Here is a 23,430-nt window from a genome sequence, read left to right as displayed (position 1 = left end):
CACAAAGGCCATTAAGTAGAATGCAGATACTAGCAAAGTCTACAGATGTAGGTTTGGGTAACTAGCCAACATAATTGTTGATTTTTTGATGCTTTCTCCTGTGCATGCCAGAAAGCTTGAGTTGTGTTGACCTTTATGAATGAAAGTGGCTTGGAGAACCAAGCCTAAGTATACTTTTGGACTCAGTTCTCTGGGCCAAACTTGAATGGCATGGCCTCACACTCTTTCCATTGGCTACAAAATGAGCTTTAGGAATTGTTCATTCTGGGAAATTAAGGCCTGTCTTAGAACACTTTGCCTTCTGAGACGTTTTTCAACCACTTTGTGGCTTCATCAGGGATTGAAAAGGGAATGAAGCACCACTTCTGAGAATGTGATGGCCTGATTCCAGTTTTCCCACGTAGTTTGAAAGATGGAAGAAAAGTGAAGGGAAGTGTATATCCAGGTAAGCACACATAGGCTCAGGGTTTAGCAAAAGGAGAGGAGAAAGAGTTGGTAACATAGGTATGATCAAAAAGGGGAGATCTGAGGAAAAAGATGAAAAAGAAGATGAAAGAGATGTACCGGTAGTACCAAGTATTACGGATAGGAAAGGACTTTTGAAGTGTGTTGCCTACAATTGTAATTTTTGGCAGCTCTGCAAAGCAGTAGAATAAATGAGTTCTTAAAAGAAGTAACACTTGAGAGATTTTCCTGATTAATAATAAATGCAGATAGATTTGCTAAGTGTGCCCACTTGAATATCCACATGGCTGATAACAACCTGTAGGAGAAACTATTTTATACTATAGATCTCGCCTCCCTATTGTATGAATAGCCAAGGAGTAGAGCCATCCAGATACAAAAATATGAACACATCGTAAAAATACAAAGACGTAATTAAAAAAATGTTCAAGATTTAAACTTAACAACAAAAGGATAATTTAAAATAAGAGGTAGTCCTCAACCTATGACCATAATTGAACCCAAATGTATGTTGCAAAGTGAGAAATTTTTAAAGTGAATTTTCCCCCATTTTAGAACCTTTCTTGCCATATTTGTTAAATGAATCACAGCAGTTATTATATTACTAACACGGTTGTTAAGTGAATCTTAACCTGCTTGTCAGAAGGTTGCAAAAGGTGATCACATGACCCCAGGACACTGTAACCGTCATAAATGTGAGTCAGCTGTTAAGCATCTGAATGTAAATCACATGACCATGGGGATGCTGCAATGGTCATAAGTGTGAAAATGGCCATAAGTCACTTTTTTCAGTGCCGTTGTAACTTCGAACAGTCACTAAGTGAACTGAACTACCTGTACTATATATCCAATAGAATAAAAGATAGTGAATTTCATTATTACTTTTTATTATTTACCAGGGGCATTATTCTTCCCTATTGCCTGTGCTTTTTGCTGATTCTTTGATAAGAGATGACCCAGGGCAATTTCAGACTTTTTTCCTATGAAAGTTGCTTTGCTAATTCTCCCTGACCGCAAATTTGTAGTTTGTTCAAGTTCTCCTATTTTATTTAATTGAAAGTCATGCGGAAGCCACAGATTAGTCACTGTTTGCTTTACAAACATATGCCGCACAAATCACCAATATCTTTTTGGTGAAAATGCACTTGACTGGACCCCACTGCCTCTCTTGGGGGAAAAAAAAATGGATTCCAGTACCATTTTATTGGGAGGATATGCAAAGCAAAGATACTGCAGAATGTTTCTTGTGCAAAAAAACTACAAATGTGACACAATGGCATTGCTATGTCTAGATCAGGGGTGTCAAACTCAAGGCCCATATGCCCGATCCGGCCCACGGGTTGCTTAGATTTGGCCTGTGGGGCCAGTCTGGAAATAGGAAAGGATTGGCCCGTGGTGCCTCTGTTAGGAAAAATGGGGTGCAGGCGGGGCACACATCCCTCGCAACAGCTTTTGGCCTCTGGAGTGCTCCAGGCCCAAAACGGGGTCTCCGGAGTCATCCAGGAGGCCTTTCAGGCCCAAAACAGGGCCTCCAGAGTACTGCAGAAGGCCATCCTTGACTCAGAAGGTTATAAAAGGGAGGAAAAGTTAAATATTTTATCTTTCAAGCTTGCAGGATTCTGCTACTAGCTTATGTCAGTAATTTATAGTTCTAGTCTTCCTACGGAGTCAGTTTCTTGATCTGGTCTCTCTCTCTCATATAGTGATCAAGTAGATCAAGTAAGTATTTAAAAAAACCAAAATCACAGAAATATACGCCTCCCTATTTTTATAAGTTTATAAAACCATGTCTGCAGAGGTGTAGTTCCGTGTCACACCCACTATGGCTGCACCCACCATGGCCACGCCCACTCCGCACCCTCATCCGGTCCTCCAAGGTCAAATCCAATCCTGTTGTGGCCCTCAATGAAATTGAGTTTGACACCCCTGGTCTAGATGCTCTCCTTTAAAGCCAGACTTGCAGCGATAAAATTTCAGTTCAATTTTCCTGATCAAGCATGAGAAGAGATTGGTAGAAACTAATCCTTTAGTGTACTCTTCCGTGCAGCCCCAGTGTTATTTCCCAGTGTTATTTATACTTGAGGGAGACAAGGAATTGTCAGAACGTTTTTTTTTTTTTTTTTTAATTTGATTTATATGCCGCCCTTCTCCGGAGACTCAGAGCGGCTTACAATGCGTTAAGCAATAGCCTTCATTCTTTTGTATATTTTATACAAAGTCAGCTTATTGCCCCCACAAACTGGGTCCTCATTTCACCTACCTTAGAAAGGATGGAAGGCTGAGTCAACCTTGAGCCTTGGAGAGATTCGAACCAGCAGAAATTGCAGGCAGCTGTGTTAATAACAGGGTGCACTAAACCCCTGTACTATTCAAGGCTCTTTTTAATGCAGGGTTGAGTGAAGGTGATTGAGATAGTTCCTCAGATAAACAACCTCTCTTGCTTCTCTCCTCTCCACACACACAGAACAACATCCTGGTCTTACAATCAAATATGTTCGGAGGAGATCAAGTTGAAAAAAAACTTGAGTTTTTTTATCAGGAGTTCGTGGGACTTTTTGCTGCCCCAAAAGTCCTGCAAAAGAATCAGAAGAGCCACAATTTTGAGCTTTTTTCAGGTTGTTTGGAAGGACTTAAGCAGGGGTGAAATGCACGTACCTTTGCTACCGGATCGCAAATGTGAGCGCGCGCCTCCTCCACACATGCACAGAGCCCTCTGCGCATGTGCAGAGGGTCAAAAATGGGACGTGATGACATCTGGGTGGGTGGGCGGAGCCTCCCGCCGCCGGTCCTACCGGATCATGCAAGCCAGATAGATCCGGCTGAATTTCACCACTGGACTTAAGGATAAAACGCATGCCTTAAACCCATAGAAAGGTTTTGGCCAGGTAGGGACTTAGTACTGTCCCCATAGACTTTAAAAACAAACAAACCAGCTTCTGGCCACAAAACGTTGCCTGCTCTTTTTCTCTGTCAACATACAAGCAAAGGTATAAGGTGTTTGCAATTAATTAAAACAAAAACTGACTTACCTTCTTTTACCTTCTTTTTTGTACTGTATGATTTGGCAAGGCTGCCTCTTTTCCCAAGAAGGCCAGCCATCTGTTTAAGGCCTTTGGCCAAAAAAGTAGCTTTATTTGCGTAGCAGTCTGCCTCTCACTGCTTTGCTGAGAAGCACAAAAGAGGTGACGTGGCTAGAAGGTGAGGGAAGAAAAGATACCGATCGGACCAGCCAAATACTAGGGCAAACAAAGGAGTGACTTTGGGGGCAGGGCAAACAAAGGAGTGACTTTGGGGGCAGGGAAGGAGGGAGGGAGGGAGGGAGAGGAAAGAAAAAGTGATGAAAAGAAGTTGCAACCTGGCCCTCACTTAATAAATTGTATAGTCTTATTTGGGGAAACAGGAAGCATCTAGCACTTAGCAGCATAACACAGTTGAAAGGGACCTTTGTAGATCATCAAAGTCCTAGCCCCTGCTCAAGCAGGAGACCCTATATCCGTGATGGTGAACCTATGGCACGGGTGCCACAGGTGGCACGCGGAGCCATATCTGTGGGCACGTGAGCGTTGCCTTAGCTCAGCTCCAGCGTGCATGTGCGCACTGGCCAGCTGATTTTTGGGCCTTCCGGGCCCACTGGAAGACAGGAAATTTCCAGCCTCCGGAGGGCCTCTGGGGGGGTGGGGAAGGCTGTTTTCACCCTCCCCAGGCTCCAAGGAAGCCTCTGGAGTCTGGGGAGGGAGAAAAATGGACCTACCGGGCCCACCGTTAACTTTTTTGCCGTCACATGCCAAAAGCAGGGGTAGTGGGGGAGTCGCGTGCACATGTGTGGGGGTGTGGGGGGGTATTGAATTATGGGTGTTGGCACGCATGCGTGTGACCCCCCCCGCTCCCCCCGCTTTTGGCACGCGACAGCAAAAAGGTTAGCCATCACTGCCCTATATCATTTCTGACAGATGGCAGTCCAGTTTCTTCATGAAAGCCTCCAGTGATGAAGCTCCCACAACTTCTGAAGGCAATTTCTGTTCCATTGGTTGATTATTCTCACTGTCAGAAAATTTCTCCTTATTTCTAGGTTGAATCTCTCCTTGACCAGTTTCCATCCATTGTCCCTTGTCCGGCCTTTGGGTGTGTTACGTACGGGCATATGGAGCACCCATTTGCATGCCTGCCGCTGATTGGCTAATCTAGCGGTGGGAAAAAAATAAACCGCTGTCAGTGGCTGGCGAGACTACCAGAGCTCTTTAAAAAGAGAGCTCTGGCAGCCTGCCGGCTCTTGCTTCTGATAGCGGCTGGAAATAAAGTGCTGAAACCAGTGGTGGGAATTCAAATAATTTAACAACTGGTTCTCTGCCCTAATGACCAGTTGCGTAGGTGTGGTTTGGTGGTCATGTGACCGTGTGGGCATGGCCAACTCAATGTTACTTACGTCGATGGGTGCTTCACCTTAACTGTTACAATGTAATAAGGGTTAACCAGAGAGGCAGTTTCTGTAAGCAGGGTAATAAAGATTAGGCTAGAAACCACACCAGAATATTTCCTTCCTGCCTTCCTTACAGGATTAGCCCTGTAAAGTGGAAAAAAACAAAAGGAGATTTCTTCCAACAACCGGTTCTCCGAACTGCTTAGAAAGTTAACAACCGGTTCTCCCAAATAGGTGCGAACTGGCCGAATCCCACCACTGGCTGAAATGGACTATGGTATCCTGCCTCTTCTATTTGCGCCCCCTATGTAACAGGATGCATTGTAAAATAGGTTGCCCCCCCTCTTCTCTCTGGCAACCCCCCAAATATTGAAATACTGCTTTTTTGTCACCCCTGGACCTTCTCTTCACTAGACTAGCCATGGTAGGATTTAAAACTAGAGATAGTTAATTTCTTTCACTTTAGCTGCCCAGTGAGGTAGAGTAGCCCAAAACGATTCAGATAATTAAATAATCCAAATGGGAGAAAAATCACACAAGACGTACATACTAATGGGGAGGGGGAGAGATAACAATTTGCTCTCAGTTTAAAAAAATAAAATCTGGAAAGGGTTATCTAGGAAGGCATGAGTGGAAGAGGGAGGGAAATGAACAGAATTTGGGTATCAGTAATTTATTCTCTCCACTGTGCAGTTTTTAAAATTATTAGCAACCAAGCAAGTGCCTAAATTGGCCTTCCCCAACTTGGTAGAGTCCAAAAGTGTTAACTCCAATTCCCATAATCCCCAGCCAACTGGGGTGTGAGTATCTAGAATCCATATTGGCATTTACAAGTGCAAATATGGAGGAAGGCTTGCTTAAAGATTGAATTCAAAATAAGGCTGCTAGCAATTGGAAAACCTATAATATGAGTTAATGAGGCTTAAAGAGGCTTTCCAGCCAGCTTAACTGGTTTACATATCCTAGTTGACTCAGGCATTTGCAAAATAATAAGTTCCCCAACACCTAACTGCCTTTTAAAAATATTGTTTTATCTATTGCATTCTTCATATTTTTTATTGTCTTGTTTTATGATGGATGGTTTTATATTTGATTATTTTACTTAGATATTCATATTTTATGTATATATCGTTACACCTTTTAGGATTCCTGGATATCTAAAACACATCTAATACAGTAATCATAATTCCAGACAAATAAAGCAATGATTCCAGTTGAGCTGGTTGGCTTAATGCTCCCAGTCAGAGTCCAATTTTCTGTAGAGGAGCAGCAAAATCCCAGAGCAAGGTGCTACCACACCCAGGAATAAAACCATCATTGTCCTATTTAATTTTCCTGTTCTATTCTTTGATGTTTGTTTTTCTTAATACAAACAAAATTTTGAGTCCTGGTTCACAGCAAATAAACTTCCGTCTCTCCAGTCTGATACCGGTAGCATGTGGGACAATGTCATCAAGCTGGTATTTTTTCCTGGAGTTTGATTCCCTCTCTCTCTCTCTCTCTCTCTCTCTCTCTCTCTCTCTCTCTCTCTCTCTCTCTCTGTCTCTGTCTCTGTCTCTCTGTCTCTCTCTGTGTCTCTGTCTCTGTCTCTCTGTCTCTCTCTCTCCCTATCTATCTATCTATCTATCTATCTATCTATCTATCTATCTATATATGAGATTCCATGTTTGGGAGACCACTTGAGTTGGGAGCAGAACCTGTCTTCAACACTATTGCTTTCTGTCCCTCTTACTTTTTTTCACTTGAGTTCATCTTATCTTAGGGCAGGGTAGGACTGGTCTTGTCCAGTCCAGATACATTTAAACCCAATGTAGTTTTTCTTTTCTTCCTAATGTTTTTCCCTCCAGTTGTAGCGTCCATTTTTCAGATCAACAAGAAGTTGGTCCATTGGTTGTGGCAGGAATTGACTGACCAGCTTATTGCTCAAGGCTGATGTCATGGGCACCACAGGTGCCCCTGACACAAGTGACATTGAGCTGGCCACGCCCACCCTGGCCACGCCCACCCCAGCCCCTGGAGGTCATACATAACCCTGATGCGGCCCTCAATGAAGTTGAGTTTGATACCACTGCCATAGTACATGCCATGGGGACAGAGAAAAGCAAAGTACAGTAGAACCTCTGGTCACGACCATAATTCATTCCATAACTTTGGTCGCAAACTGATTTGGTCGTGACCTGAACCTATTTTTGAAAATTCGGCACTTACAAAAAAAAAATGGCACAGAAGGGGAAATTGGCCGTGGGGAGGGATTGTGAATTGTTTGGTCGGAACCTGATTCGGTCGTGGTCAGAAGTGTTCGTGACCAGAGGTTCTACTGTATATTACATTGCAGGTACTGCTGTTGATATCAGAAAATGCACCAAATGTTATGTCTGTATCATTAATAGGACTTGGACAGGTGGCCACAAGAGGAAAGGTTGGAATGGAGCCATGGGAGAAAAAAACGTTGAGAAACACTGCTCTAGTTGACCTCTTGAATATTAACGGGCCCCAGTGAATTGTTCTGAGATCTTGCCAATCAATGCCGATTATGAACACTCAAATAGGTCAATTATCTGATTCTGCACTAGCTAGCCTCCTAGGTCCTTCCTCTTTAAACTATCTCCTAAGGCATGTCATGCTGAAACATCAGGTCCTTAGAACAGCATTCCTCAAACAAGTATCCCTTTGGTGTATTGGATTACAATCCCGTTATCCTGATTTAAACAGCTGTTTGGCATGGCTTCCCAATGCATTTGGGGAACATTTCAAAATATCTTGAAAAGAGATTTGGGGGAAGAAAGAAGTGGTTCGTTTGAGAGATGGAATCATTCTCTAATATATTCCAGCAGCCTTTGGATATTTTCCTCACAAACCAGCTAGTAAAAAAGTAAAGGTTCCCCTCACACATATGTGCTAGTCGTTCCTGACTTTAGGGGGCAGTGTTCATCTCCGTTTCAAAGCCGAGGAGCCAGCGCTATCCGTGGTCATGTGGCCGGCATGACTAAATGCCAAAGGCGCACGGGACGCTGTTACCTTCCCACCAAAGGTGGTCCCTATTTTTCTACTTGCATTTTTTATGTGCTTTCGAACTGCTAGGTTGGCAGAAGCTGGGATAAGTAACAGGAGCTCATCCCATTACGCGGCACTAGGGATTCGAACCGCTGAACTGCCGACCTTTCGATCGACAAGCTCAGCGTCTTAGCCACTGAGCCACTGTGTCTCTCAATAAATCAAAACAGATAAATATTTTCGTAGAGATTCTTCTCTCCATAAAGCAGGAACATTCCTTAACCAGGCATAAGAACCTTCAAGATTTATTTAAAACGCCTGGAGGAACATGACAGACAGTGTAGTACAAGTCCAGAATGCTTCATTTTAAAATTCCAGTCACACATCTTATTCCTCCTCCTCTTCCCATGAGTGATTTGAATTTAATTTCTTTTGTTTTTCATGCGTGGTTTTGTGTGCGTGGTGTAAATGAAGCTCTATAAATCTTGATTATTTAGTCTTAATTGTAATATAGCATTTATATCCTGGCTTTTCTCTGGAAACTGAAGGAAGCAGGGGACTGGAGGCTGAAACACATGATGAATAGTTGCAGGAACTGAATATATCTAGTCTAACAAAGAGAAGGACTAAAGGGTGACATGATAACAGTCTTCCAATATTTGAGGGACTATTACAACGATGGGGGGTGTCAACCTATTCTCCAATTCACCTGACGGCAAGACAGGAAGTAATAGGTGGAAGATGATTAAAGAGAGGTCCAGCCTAGAATTAACAAGAAATTTCCTGACAGTGAGAACAATTAATCAGTGGAACGGTTTGTCTCCAGAAGTTGTAGGTGCTCCATCACTCGAGGTTTTTAAGAAGAGATTGCACAGTCATTTGTCCAGAATGGCATAAGGTCTCCTGCTTGAGCAGGTGGTTAGACTAGAAGACCTCCAAGGTCCCTTCCAAATCTGTTAATCTGTCTGTGTGTCCCCCCCCTTTTTTTTGGCCTCACTATGAGTTGTTTGGACTGAAAGATATTAGTCCAAAGGAACATTGTCTCTATTTCAAATACTCAAATTGCACAAGCATTATTTTGCTTGCGCAATCAAAAGATCCTACTCATTGCAAGAGAAGATTATTGTGGTATAATGGACTGTTGAACTAGGATCAGTAGTTGCAAGTCACTGGATGTCCTTGGAAAAAAGTCATTGTTGGACAGACATAATGTGCTTTGTTTGGTTTTGAGTTAGCATGTTTTGTAAGAAATCACCCATTGTGTTGCATAGTACATGGCTTCTGGCTCACCTTAGTGGATGAATCCAGTCAATGATTGTTTATTCACTGAGTTCAGAATATATGATTCAATAGTCTGAGAAAAGCAGTTGACAACACTGGTCATTTCTCCAGCTGGATTCTTCCATATCCATCTTCCACCATCTCCTGGGCCTTTCCACCAATGGGAAGTATTATGAAGGTTGGTTGATTCATGTTAATTAATCTCTGTGGTCACTTGTAGTTGAAAATAAGTTGACAGCACATAAATCAATATTTAAGTGAGTGCTTTGTCAGGAATGTCAATGGGGCAGAATAACAATAATACGTTTGTCATCCTGAAAGATGGAATAGAACAAATGATAATAAGGAATACACTTGCCTAACCAGAATTGGGATAATATGGGTGGAGGAAGGAAGAAACTTGTACTTGAAATCTTTGGAGGCAGGATAATGTCACAGCATAATCCATAGTGATATCTGAAAGAACGAGCTCAAGAAATAACAGTCATGGATCTGGGGAAGGACTAATGATGGGTTATAAACAGTTGGATAATCACCATGTTGCAGCAAAGGGGACAGAATAAATGTGTTGCTTTGCTTCCATCAAATAAATGTTCCTTTAGATTTTATCAACTCAGATATGGGATGCCTAGGAAGAACCGCAGTCTGGAAGGGAAGACATGTAGTTTACATGCAAAAGATTCCAGGCTCAATCCTTAGCATCTCCAAAGTAGTAGTAAAAAGATACCTTCCCCCCCAGAGGCATACATTAAAAAGGTAAAGGTTCCCCCGCACATACGTGCTAGTCGTTTCCGGCTCTAGAGGGCGGTGCTCATCTCCGTTTTTAAGTCGAGGAGCCAGCACTGTCTGAAGACGTCTCCGTGATCATGTAGCTGGCATGATAAACACCGAAAATGCATGGAGTGTTGTTACCTTCCCACCAAAGTAGTCCTTATTTTTCTACTTGCATTTTTTACATGCTTTCGAACTGCTAGGTTGGCAGAAGCTGGGATTAGTAATGGGAGCTCACTCCATTACATGGCGCTAGGGATTCGAACCGCTGAACTGTCGACCTTCTGATTGACAAGCTCAGCATCTTAGCCACTGAGCCACTGCGTCCCACTACGTCCCACTGCGTCCCTAAAATAATACATTAGGCATACATTAATACATAGGCATACATTAATAAACCTATGAAATCCCCAACCCATATATATGGGAACTTAATTTGCCCTTGTAAGTAAACATTCACAGAATGCTGAATTGACTTTGGTGGCCACAGGGAGAAGAATCAATCAGGAACCTGGCCCAATAAACCAAGCTTTGTATTCACTGATCACTGCTTTGGTTCTTAGAGCCTAGTATATACTGTATGTATGCTAATACACATTGTATCTTCAAAGTGATTTGGTTGCTTTAGGTGAGTCAGATTTTAGCCACAGTACCAGTTAACAGACATCAAATAGCAAATGACGGGGAAGACTTTTGCATGAACCTCTGGATCAGTGATGGGTTCCTCCCGGTTCGGCCCAGTTCCGCTGAGCCGGTAGCAGTGATGATATGACGTCACCGAACCGGTTCTGCCCCCCGCCCCCCACCCCCCGCATTATTCTTACCTTTTATTTGGCCCCACCCTCAATCTATTGCTGCCTCCTGAGTCCCAGCTGATGGCTAGAGGGAAAAAAACTGTTTAAACTTTTGCCGTGGGGCTTCAAAGGGCCGCCCTACAGCTGATCAGTGTTAAAAGAAAACAAATGAGTAGACCGGTGCCTGCAAAAATAAATGGGCAAACCAGTGCCTGCAAAAATAAATGGGCAGACCAGTGCCTGCAAAAATAAATGGGTAGATCGGTACAGCTCTACAAGTAGTTAAAAGCCTGGTAGACCAGTACCTCTGCTAAATCCTAAATAATTGTCACATGACCATCAAGCCACGCCCACAAAATAAGCTACGCCCACAGAACTGGTAGTAAAAAATTTTAGAACCCACCCCTGCTCTGGATGTCTTGTCACCAGTCAGGACAGAAAGTGCCAGGCTTCCATGGCCACATTTTGACCTAGAACAGTATTTCTTAAGTCTAAGATCTACTGAAATTGGAGATGTCCAATTTTGTAAGGCTCGCAAGGGGCTGGAATAAATATAAATATTTCATTTAGCAGGTGTCTGGACTGGAGGTAAGGCATAACCTCTTAGTCTTCCCGATACCTAGCAAAGTAATACTTGCATGTTTGAGATAGATGGATGGATAGTTATTGACAAACATTAAAACCAGGGGTGAAATCTACTTACCTTCCCTACTGGTTTGGAAGGGCGCATGCTGCGCACGCACGATTTTAAACCATCTGCGCATGCGCAGAGGGTCAAAATCAGGTTACTTCCTGGTATGTGGGTGGAGCCTTGCGCTGCCGCCACTACCGGCTCACCAAACCACCTGCCGCCGCCGCTACCGGTTCGCCCAAACTGGTGCGAACCAGTAGCATTTCACCCCTGATTAAAATAAAATACTTAGGGAAGATAGCAGAGCAATTATAACGATGTTTACTCAACATTAGCTCAATAAACCTTGCTGAATTTTTTTTTAAATGTAAAGCACATTTTTCAGAAGGTTTAGAGAAATTTCTTTCCGAGAAAAAAATTCAAGTAGAACTAATCTGGGTGCCCTAAGAATGTTGGTTTTGAGGAAGAAGTAGCTATTTTTTTTTTTTTATTTGATTTATATGCCGCCCTTCTCCGGAGACTCAGGGCGGCTTACAATGCGTTAAGCAATAGCCTTCATACTTTTTGTATATATTTATACAAAGTCAGTTTATTGCCCCTACAATCTGGGTCCTCATTTTACCTACCTTTGAAAGGATGGAAGGCTGAGTCAACCTTGAGCCTGGTGAGATTGGAACTTGCAGTAATTGCAGGCAGCTGATGTTAATAACAGTGCTTTAGTCTGCTGCGCCACCAGGTTCTGTCAAACCTATAATGAGAGACCCTTGGTTCTCTTTGAGTTTGGTTGTTTTCTTGCAGATGCTTCATTACTCAAACTAGGTATCATCAGTGCCAGTATCATTGGCACTCTTGATGTTGCCTAATTACAAATATTCTCCTCTATCTCCTTTATCCTTCTCCTTTAACTTACAATGTCAGACAATGGGGGCTTTGCTTTCAGTGGTTTTCAGAAAACTAAAGGCACATCTGTGTGATTTTATGGCCTTGGTCTTGTGCTGGATCTGTGTTAATGTTTTGTTTTCCTCCTTTCTGCACAGGTAATATGGTTGAATGGTGTTTGCCACAAGACATTGATCTGGAAGGTGTTGAGTTCAAATCTATGGCCAGTGGATCCCATAAAATCCAGTCTGATTTCATGTGAGTGCATTGCAAACTTCTTGCTCCACTCAAGTTATACAAACGATTTGGTTATTACAAATCTTTCCGTTATCTGGAAAGGGTTAAATGGATGCAATAGTTTTCCTTATTAAGATGAAATGCTTAGTGTTAATGCCAATCATATGTATAGGTGACTGCAGATTTGAGGACGAAGTAAGCTACCACATATGGCATGCACAGCCCTTAGAACCAGGGTTTACTATCCATAATATTTTACCCACTCCTATGCCTGGCAACATGAAGCCACACTAGGTAGTCCTTCTATGTTTGTGTGATTTCTTCAGATTCAAATTCACCTTTCAAAATACCTGTCTATCCTCCTGCAGGAGGATAAAACAGTCAAGATGCTAGCTGCACCCAGGCCATCAAACCCACATTCTTTTCAAAGTCTGCTATGCACGCAAATCATATAAAATAGGGACATGGTTGCAGTTACACATCTTGGCTTTTTTAATGGTCCGTTTTTCCTCTTGGCTGCAACTCTTCTTTCTTCTTATAGGAGTGAATCATAAATTTGGAAAACAAAGTATATTAAAACGTGTCTGCCTCTGGTATTGTCTATATCTTAGTATATCTTGTAAGACCCAATGTTGGAAGATTGATTTATAAGGAAACGGTAAACATCTCTATTTTATCATTAGTGCAGTTGCTCTCAAAGACTAGTCTGGAAATTGGAATATAATTGGCATCTCTGCTGAAAAGCAGAAATGAGTGCTTGTCTATTTCCAAGCCAAGTGCCTTCCAGATTTGTTAATAGAATCCTAAGGTTCTTCAGTGCAGGATCCACTCCAGCAGTGTTTCTTAAAGTCTGGCCCTAGGACCGCTGGGCCAGGGGTGAAATGCTCCCGGTTCGGCCCGGTTCGGCTGATCTGATAGCGATGGTGGTGGGTGATTTGGAGAACCAGTAGCGGGTGGTGGCGCGAGGCTCCACCCACCGCCTGGTTGTTGTTACTTCCTGGTTTTAACCAGGAAGTGATGTGTTTTTTATCCTCTGCACATGCGCAGAAGTTTTTGTGCATGTGCAGAGGGTCTGCGCGTTTGCACACACGCGAGGCGCGTGCACTTCCAAACCGGTAAGGAAGGTAAGTAGATTTCACCCCTGTCCTGGGCGTCCCCTGAGACCTCTCAGGGGTCGCCATAATCAAAATTATTTGCCTGATTATATTATTCTGATCTACAAAGCTAGTAACTCTAAAGAAAGACATATAGTTAGACATATAATTTGGCATAATTTGTTTGCAATAACCCCATGCTGGCTCCTGTTAATAGTAACACACTTATCCAAGTGCTTACAAACTTGGATAGTGGCACACGTATCCAAGTGTTTACAGACTTGCTATTGAAGGACCTTCCCCAATACAGATATCAAACTGACAGGACTATATTTTCTTTTTGAATCAGAAGATGCCATTTGCTCTCTTCCGGGATGTGGCTTGAGCTACAGTAGTTCAGCAATGCCTTCTGTGAGTTAACAGATTAACAGATTAACAGAGTTGGAAAGGATCTGATAGGTCATCTAGTCCAACCCTCCCCACCTAAGCAGGAGACCCTACACCATTTCTGACAAGTGGCAGTCTAATCTTTTCTTGAAAGTCTCAAGTGATGAAGTTCCCACAACTTCCGAAGGCAAACTGTTCCATTGGTTGATTGTTCTCACTGTCAGAAAGTTCCTGAATTTCTGTACAAATATATTTTTGTCCTTTGGAAAGAATAATAATTCTTTTACTAAATTGCCCATAATTTCAGGTTGAATCTCACCTTGATCAGTTTCCATCCATTATTCCTTGTTTGTTTCCAGGTGCTTTGGAAAATAGCTTGATCCCCTCCTCTCTATGGCAGCCCTTCAAATACCAGAACACTGCTATCATGTCTCCCCTGGTTCTTCTCTTCACTAGACTAGCCATGCCCAGTTCCTGTAACCGTTCTTCATATGTTCCTTTAGTAGCCTAGGAATCCATCGATTTCTGCAGACTTGACATTGTTTAAATTACCCACAATTTCGCTTATCTTTCCCTTGCTTATACTTAGTTTCCTCCTTCTCCCAATGACATAATCATGACCAGCTAGAGCTCCCATTTCTTGTCTGAGGAAACGTAAACACAGAATAAGAGAACATTTCCACTAGTCATTGCCAGTTCACCACTTTCTCCACTCCTCTGATGTCTGATTTGATTTTTCTCAATATCTCAGATTCAACGGGAGCGTAAACACTTTTCCCAAGGTGCCAATTCCTTCAGTTAATTCTTCCTTGTCGATGAGGTTGAAATCCAGGAGAGCAGATGCTATTTCTTTTTTCCACTTTCTGACAGATAAAATTATCAGCAAGAGAGGATATGAATTTGTTGATCCTCTTGGTAGAGTTAGATTCCTGTAAATGTCAGCATAATTTATATTTCTCATTAACATTATTGCATGCATCTTTGAAACATCGAACGTCTGACACATAAGGGCCTACATACAATATCTTCTGCCTGCCCAGGTGGTCTATAATAAACTCCCACAACAAAATCATTTTTGTTTCTTTCTTCATTTCTTACCCTTCCCCCACCCCTCCCCCAGTATTTCTGTACTTCAATCCCTGAATTTCTGTACAAATATATTTTTTTCCTTTGGAACAGAATAATAATTCTTTTACTAAGTTGCCCATAAATTGCAGTTGTTTAATGATGGTTTTCTATGTGGGCCTCTGCTATCAATCAATTGCTAGTCAAAGAAAATATACCTGGTGCTTACTTCATTACCTTTTAGGTGCCAAATAAAGACTTAACAAGATAGATTATTTGGGGTATTTTGATATCTACCTATCTACAGGTAGTTCTTGCCTAATAACCATTCGTTTAACCATCATTCAAAGTTTATGTAATCCTGGAACTGAAACTAGGATGAAGGAATAATATTCTTCCCAAGAGGGGAAAAAGCAGAATAAGGAAATTGTGCCAGTGCAATATTTTCAGGATAGATTGTAAATTAGCTCTCAATCCCATAGTTGAAGAGCAATGGTATAACTGCTATGTTTGCTGTAAATCCTCTGGTCCAGCCATGACCTGTTTTCATAGTCCTTTCTGCCACCAACAGGCTTCGTTAATTTTTTAGTCATTTGCCTGTTAATGCTTTGAAGACGTATCCTTATTCTTTTCTAGTTACTTCCGGAAAGGCATTTGCTTTGGTTTGGCATGTTTTGCCAATATGCCTGTGGACAGCGAATTGGAACGTGGAGCACGCATGAAATCTGTGGGCATTCTTTCTCCTTCCTACACTCTGTTGTACAGATACATGCACTTCTTGGAGAACCAAGTCAGGTAGGTCCTTAGATAAAGAAAGCATGTGGGGATGGTGTTCCTTCTAACACCTCCAAGGGTCCTACAAGCAATGTTCAAGCCCTGGGAAGGGAATAGAGGGGGTATTCAGCCAGTTCTGGCAAACTGGTAGCGGAAATTTTGGGTAGTTCGGAGAACCGGCAAATACCACCTCTGGATGGCCCCACCCCCGATCTATTTGCTCCCTCCCAAGTCCCAGCTGATCAAGTCCCAGCTGATCAGCTGGGTCTTTTTTTGTTGCCCTGCATAGGAGAACAGAGCTGGAAAGCAGGTTAGTGGGGTGGGATGGGAATGGAGATTTTACAGTAGCCTTCCTCTGCCACGTTCACCAAGCCATGCCACAGAACCAGTAGTAAAAAATGTTGAATCCCACCACTGGAAGGGAAGCCCTGGTGGGAAGTTGGTGGGGGATGATGGGAAGTCCTGTTAGATTTTCTAAATCTCTGCTAGAGTTTTGGCTGTGACAGCGATGAGCCAATATGCCGTTTACTACCCAAATGAAGTTATTCCCCATAAAGTAGAAATAAGTGAAAACCAAGTGAAAATGAGACATAGCCAGTCTTAACCATAGAATGGGGTGTGCTTCTCCAGCATGAATCTGATTCTTAATCAAGACCTGGTCTGTGCAAGAGAAATGTCGTGTGTGTGATTCCGTAATTGCGCAGTGGTTAGAATGCAGTATTGTAGGCTAATCCTTCTAACTGCCAGCAGTTCGATCCTGACCTGCTCAAGGTTGATTTCAGCCTTCCATCCTTCCAGGGTTGATAAAATGAAGATGCAGATTGTTGGGGCCAATATGCTGACTCTGTATACCGCTAAGAGAGGGTTTTAAAGTACTATGAAGCGGTATATAAGTCTAAATGCTATAGCTATTGCTATTCCTTTTGAGGATTTGCTGGGAAGCCCAGCCTTTTTCCCTTGAATTGGGCAACCAACTAACCAACCAATGAACCAACCAACCAACCAACCGACCCATCCTCCCAAACAATGGGCTCGGTCCAGGTCTCATCTGGACCACTTTGCTGTCAGTCTTGTTATGGAGATAAATAGGAAAAGAATTCTGCATCTGATAAAGGAGGCTACAGAGCAGGGGTCTCCAACCTTGGCAACTTTAAGATTTGTGGACTTCAACTCCCAGAGTTCCTCAGCCAGCCAAGCTTTCTGAGGAACTCTGGGAGTTGAAGTCCACAAGTCTTAAAGTTGCCAAGGTTGGAGACCCCTGCTATAGAGAAACCACTCCGCAGCGGCTTGTCTTGTTTATTTGTTTTCCTTCCAGGCACCAGTTGGAAATGCCAGGACATTACTCTCACTTGGAAGCCTTTTACGATGACAAGAAAGGAGTCTTCCCAGCAGGCACTCTTGTTTCACAGCAACCCATCCACTGGCTCCCTTCCATCCACAAATATATGTATCCAGAGATGAAGGTGAGGAATAATTGGGACTGTTGAACTGTGTGTGTTGGTTTCATTATTACCAGTAGATGTTATAATTGGGGGGGGGATATTCTAAGTCCTAGGGGGTTTGGGGAGTATATTTTGACTTGATTGTTACTGTTATTTTTCCCCCTTCGGTTATGGAATTTTTTATTACGCTGTTTTTGTGCTACTTGCTGTGGATGCGTCTGTTAAATTTGTTTTTGTTTTACTTAACTGTGGATGTTTCCTTGCATTTTATTGGGTCGGGAGTCGACCGAGTCAGACTCGTTTGGCGGCCTGCATAAATATTTAATGAAATAAAACTATGGGTTGTCTGCTCATCGCAGCAGTCAATTCCTTGCTGGGAGTGAAAAGAGAATGACCAATTTTTCGCTATTTATCTGAAAAAGAAAAGATGATGCCAAGTTTGGGTAGCTCCTTTCTTCCCAGAGCTTTTGTTCAAACTGGCATTTCTGTAGGCCACTTGCTCCCCACCACAGTTCTCTTCTTTTAGCTTTGACCTCGGTTCCTTGCTGTTTCCTCTGGCTGCAGATCACCCATCCCGCAGGCTGTATGTCTCAGTTCATCAAGTTCTTTGGAGAGCAGATCGTGACACTGTGGAAGTTTGCCTTGCTTCGCAAACGCATTTTGATATTTTCTCCGCCTCCCATCGGCGTGGTCTGCTACAGAGGTAGGAAGCAGGGGAGAATATGTGGTCTTCATTGCAAAATCAGGCAACAGAACGAAGCACAATTCTTTCACTCATTTCATATTACAGAAATTTAAGAAGAGGAAGAGGGAGGAAGGGAGAGAGAGAGAGAGAGAGAGAGAGAAACGTTTTTTAAGGAAGTTGCTGTAATGCAGAGCAAATTGTAGTAATACTTTGCCATTTTAATTGTTGTTTAATAAAATGCTTTCCTACTACTCATGGCCTTAAGGTATGATGGTAATGGAGCCTGCCCATAATGGTCATGAGTTATGATAGTTATAGCACTAGCACTAGCAATAGCACTTAAGACTTATATACCGCTTCACAGTGCTTTACAGCCCTCTTTAAGTGGTTTACACAGTCAGAATATTGCCCCCAACAATCTGGGTCCTCATTTTACCCACCTTGGAAGGATGGAAGGCTGAGTCAACCTTGAGCCTGGTGAGATTTGAACCGCCGAACTGCAGCTAGCAGTCAGCTGAAGTAGCCTGCAGTACTCTAACCACTGTGCCACTTCGGCTTATAAAGCAGGTCATGTGATCTTTTTTGCGTAAAGTCCCAAAGTATGCGCCATGGTTGTTAAATGAACCAGTGGTTTGCTCTATGGGCTGACTTTGCTCCAAATTGGAAGTAAATGCTGATTTTTGGCAAAACCTTTGAAAAAATGTGACCATGGGATGCTGCAAACAGCTATAAATGTAGTCCGGTTGTCATGTGATCCCAAAAGGCGATCACATGACTGCAGTTGGTGTGTAGGAGACCTTTAGAACTTCAAATCCGGGTGATAAGTGTCACTCACGTAGGTCTTTTGGAACTTAAAATGGTTACTAAGTTACCAGTTGTAAGTTGAGGTCTTACATAAGTTGAGGACTATATAAGAAAAGATCATTTGACAATGACAAATACTCCACACCCAAAAGCACAAACTTTTACATACATGTTCAGATGCAGATTTTCATAGAAGCGTATATAAGTTTTCACTTTAACTTTTGTGTAATATCCAAATTAGCTATCAACTCATATGTCTTATAAGTGAAGAACAGAGTTGTTACCTAGCATAGTATTTTTAGCATGCTAATTGTGTAAATTTTATATTAAACAATTTTTATATTTTTTAATTTTAATGAAATTGCATTTATATTGCAAACCTTTGCTCTTAAAATGGTAGAGAGGAAGCCCCTCCCACATGTTTTTCATTACAACAAAAACACTGTAAGTTGGGTTGGAGTCAGAGAAATGGAATGAGAGAGCCAGTTTGGAAAGCGGGAGACTGTGAATCCTAGTTCTGCCTTAGCCATGAAAATGGCTTGATGACCTTGGACCAGTCACTCACTCTCTCAGCCCAACTCACCTTACAGGGTTGTTGTTATGGGAAAAATAGGAGCAGGAAGGTGTATTGGATGTTCTCCATCCTGAGTTATTTGTAAAAATTCATAAAAGAAGAATAAAAATATATGATGGATGGATGGATGGATGGATGGGTGGGTGGGTGGGTGGGTGGGTGGGTGGGTGGGTGGGTGGGTGGATGGATGGATGGATGGATGGACGGACGGACGGACGGACGGACAGGTAGGTAGGTAGGTAGATGATAGATAGATAGATAGATAGATAGATAGATAGATAGATAGATATAGATGATAGATAGATAGATAGATAGATAGATAGATAGATAGATAGATAGATAGAGATAGATGATAGATAGATAGATAGAGATAGATGATAGATAGATAGATAGATGATAGATATAGATGATAGATAGATAAATAGATAGAGATAGATGATAGATAGATAGATAGATAGATAGATAGATAGATAGATAGATAGATAGAGATAGATAGATAGATAGATAGATAGATAGATAGATAGATAGAGATAGATGATAGATAGATAGATAGAGATAGATGATAGATAGAGATAGATAATAGATAGATAGAGAGATAGAGAAATAATAGATAGATAGGTAGATAGGTAGATAGATAGATAGATAGATAGATAGATAGATAGATAGATAGATAGATAGATAGATAGATAGGGCAGGCAGGCAGACATCCCAAAGTTATCCAATAGGCTCTATGGTTGAATGGGGACTTGAACTTCAGCAACCCAAATCTGTCCAGCGCATAACAATTCATTACATTCTTCATAGATAATTTAACAAGTTATATTATTGACAAATTCACACCACTGCCTCCTGAGTTCCTAAGGCATGCAGGAATATGTGGGTGTGAGGTAGAGAAAATTAAATTGTCTGTTTTTCAGCTACATACACATTGAGTCAATTATATCTTACTGAGTTGACGTACTTACTTCTGAACAGAGAGGTGATGGCCTCCATGAAAAAGTAGAAAAGCAAACAACATACAATTCTGGAAAAAGAAAGTGTTAATTAGAGTCTTTATTCACAAATGTCTTTTAGAATTTTTCATATTGAAACTCCCCTGTTTTTTTCCAAGGGAACTCAATGAACAGTTTTTGATTTTCTAAATATCATTTGATTGCTCTGAGTAGAGACAGTTCCTCCTGTGACAAGTTTTTTCTCAAGTTCTCAAAGAAGTTCTGGAAGTCCTATTGCCTACCTTATGCCTTGTTGGTTTCCTTCTGTTCTTGCCCATAGTTTATTGCTGTTGCTGCCTTGCCAATGTCTCCTTGCCGGGTATTGGAGGGACCGTCCCTGAGTCTAAGCCGTTTTTCTATGTCAATGTAGCCGACATTGAAATGCTAGAGACTGAAGTATCATATGTAGCCTGTAAGTAATGCTCCGGATTTACTTCCTTATTGGATTTGTCCTACCTGGGGTCAGTTTGGCTGTTGCAGAAGTTGGACTTCCAACAGTTTTACATGAAACTTTTATACATTCCTCATGGTTAAATATTAAAGATATTTGAGGAACGCACCCTTTCATTTTGGCAGATAAAGAGACAGCATGTCTTAATGCTTCACAGCAAATCTAGTTCTGTATTTGGAAAAAAAACCTACCACTTCCACGCAAGAACTATCTAAAAATTAGTATACCATAGCCTCCACATGCTATAGCAAGCAATTTAGGCTGCCCTCAGCCAATTCTGCAGATCCAAGGACACCCTGTTTTTTCACGGTTTGATTTTGTCTAGTTCTTTGGTCAAAATAATCAAACTATATGTATTAAGCTTCTGAAAACTTACAGCAAGGATGTCCAACTTTGTGGCCCGTCAGCGGCCTATGCAGCTAATAGCTAATTCTGACAGTGAGGAGGCTGGTGTGGTGCTGTGCCAGCAGCCTGTGCAGCTGGCATTCGAGTCAGACAATGGGGAGGCTGGAAAAGATGTGGTGCTAGAGGCAGGGATTCAGCCAGGGCCTTCAGAACCTCCAGAAGCTCCCATAAGTGAAGAGGAAGAATAGGAGGAGCCTCTTCTTGATGCACAGGCGCGCAGAGCTGCCAAAAGGCAGGAGTGGCTCCTAAGGAGGAGGACTCCTCGAGAGTAAGGCTTGGGGCTAATTGGCCACTCCCTTAGCCTATTTAAGGAAGGACGACGACTGAGGCAATTTGCAGGGAACAATTTCATTCACTCTTCTTCGCGTCCTGATCTTAGTTCTCTTATCAGTTTCCTGCAAATTGCTTCTGGGCTTTCTGCCAACCATAGTAAGATTACAATTATTTATTCTTTGGATTCTTGTAGGCTGTTAACAGCCTTTAATTGAAAAAGACTGATTTAATTTAGTAAACTAAGGTTTGTACAGACTTTGTGCTGCGTTTTTTGGGGTCCGTAGCTGGGGCAGAACAGTTTGACAACTTTAAGACTTGTGGATTTCAGCTCCCAGAATTCCCCAGCCGACCATTTAGACCTCACTTCCAAAACTCCTAGCCCTCAATACTAATTATTTGGTATTGGTAATTAAAATATTTGAGCCTGGCCACTCGGTTGGTGCCATCACACCATCTGCTTCCAACAGCCATGGAAGCTGACTAAAAACATAAATGAAACTTCATCCCATGCTCACCATGGATTTTGTATTTAAGTCCTGACATCTCATTGAGCTTGATGGAAAACCCAAGTGCATTTAACTTAATCTGGATCCAACCCATTCTCTTGTGTTTTTTTTCCACCAGGCACAACAGAGAAAATCTTCGAAGAGAAGCAGGATCTCTATGATGTCTATGTAGATAACCAGAATGTAAAGACACACCTTGAGCATCTGCAACCACTCCTGAAGATTAACAGTGCAGACAAGGAGAAGTATCAGAGACTTAATGATCAGAGGTAGTACCAGAAATTGGTTAGGGATTCCTCTTCACGTTTTTATGGGGAGCTTGAATGAAAGCCTCTGCTTTAGTTCTGAATTGTTCCAGATTTTTGGTCATTTCTTTCCAGCATGTTTATTTTGCAGAACCACAGGGAAGGATTCACTCATTAAATTTGAATATGAAAATTCTTTTTTAAAATGCTACAAAATAAATGAAGAAAAGACAAATCTAAACGTAGCTTTCCTTTGGTTTTGTAATGATGTTGCATGTCCAGGAAATATTGGGTCTGGTTTTGGATATTTTGTTTGCATTGCTATAGGGCAGGGGTGTCAAACTCAAGGCCTGGGGACTGGATCCGGCCTGCAGGGTGCTTAGATCTGGCCCACAGGATCTCCCTGGAAACAGCAAAGGACTGGCCTGCGGTGCCTCTGCCAGCAAAAATGGAGCTTGGGAGGACCTTCCGCAACCCTCCCGAGCTCCATTTTCTCTGCCAGAGGGCTGTAGGAAGCCATCACAGCCAAAAACGGAGCTCAGGAGCCCATTTTTGCTGGCAGATCACAGCCACCACAGGCGCCCCTGACACGAGTGACATTGAGCTGGCATGCCCCCCCTGGCCACGCCGCCCCTCTCCCCCCTGAGGTCAAACACAACCCTGATATAGCCTTCATTGAAATCGAGTTTGACACCCCTGCTATAGGGCATCAATTGTGGATCTGTCAGTGTGATGAGTATATATGTTTCCCTCATTCAGACAGATGCTGATGTACTCCCAGGAAGTAGATGGTGACTGTAGTTCTTGTGAAGAGGACCTCTTCATCTTGTAAGTTGTTCAGATGGGATTCTTCAGTGTACTGCTTGAAATTAGCGATGAGCTACGTTTGTTTGAGATATTTCCAAGCCATTCTTGTGATTTTTGGGAGCTTATTTCCTTTGATCTCCTTTTCTCATCCTCTGTAAGTCTCCTCCTATCTGATTGCAGTAGGCTCTTCAGTGATGTGGTGATAGGTTGAGGTTCCCCCATACATACATACCCAATCTGTGGCAGCCACCACTGAAAAACGTAGTTTTTTCATGGACTTTTGCAAGTCTCAGTAGCCATTAGGGAATCCATATTTCATGGGGCCACATATTCACAGAAGCATAGGAGCATGTCAGAGTGAGACGCCAGAGTCAGATCTATTACTCTGATGGTCAGCTTAAAGTCGGAGTCCTCAACGTTATATTCCAAATTCTGTAAGCAGGTTGTAGCAATGGTT

The 23,430-nt window shown here is 42.3% G+C and overlaps 1 protein-coding gene across 1 annotated transcript in view; it reads left to right on the top strand.

The window, feature by feature from the left end:
* DENND11 (DENN domain containing 11) overlaps positions 1 to 23,430 on the top strand; it is a 30,436-nt gene that overhangs the window by 5,399 nt on the left and 1,607 nt on the right. Inside the window, exons 2-8 of the mRNA XM_070947474.1 lie at positions 12,391 to 12,490; positions 15,652 to 15,810; positions 17,105 to 17,252; positions 17,796 to 17,934; positions 20,567 to 20,698; positions 22,040 to 22,190; positions 22,926 to 22,994. Of these exons, the coding sequence (XP_070803575.1) occupies positions 12,391 to 12,490; positions 15,652 to 15,810; positions 17,105 to 17,252; positions 17,796 to 17,934; positions 20,567 to 20,698; positions 22,040 to 22,190; positions 22,926 to 22,994 (898 nt within the window). The remainder of the gene's footprint in view (positions 1 to 12,390; positions 12,491 to 15,651; positions 15,811 to 17,104; positions 17,253 to 17,795; positions 17,935 to 20,566; positions 20,699 to 22,039; positions 22,191 to 22,925; positions 22,995 to 23,430) is intronic.

Source organism: Pituophis catenifer, unplaced genomic scaffold, assembly GCF_029215685.1.
Source record: "Pituophis catenifer annectens isolate HBS135680 unplaced genomic scaffold, rPitCat1.0.hap2 SCAF_7, whole genome shotgun sequence".
In the NCBI taxonomy this organism is placed as follows: Eukaryota; Metazoa; Chordata; class Lepidosauria; order Squamata; family Colubridae; genus Pituophis; species Pituophis catenifer.
Note: the sequence above shows the minus strand (reverse complement) of the source record. Positions and strands in the feature narration are given on the sequence as shown.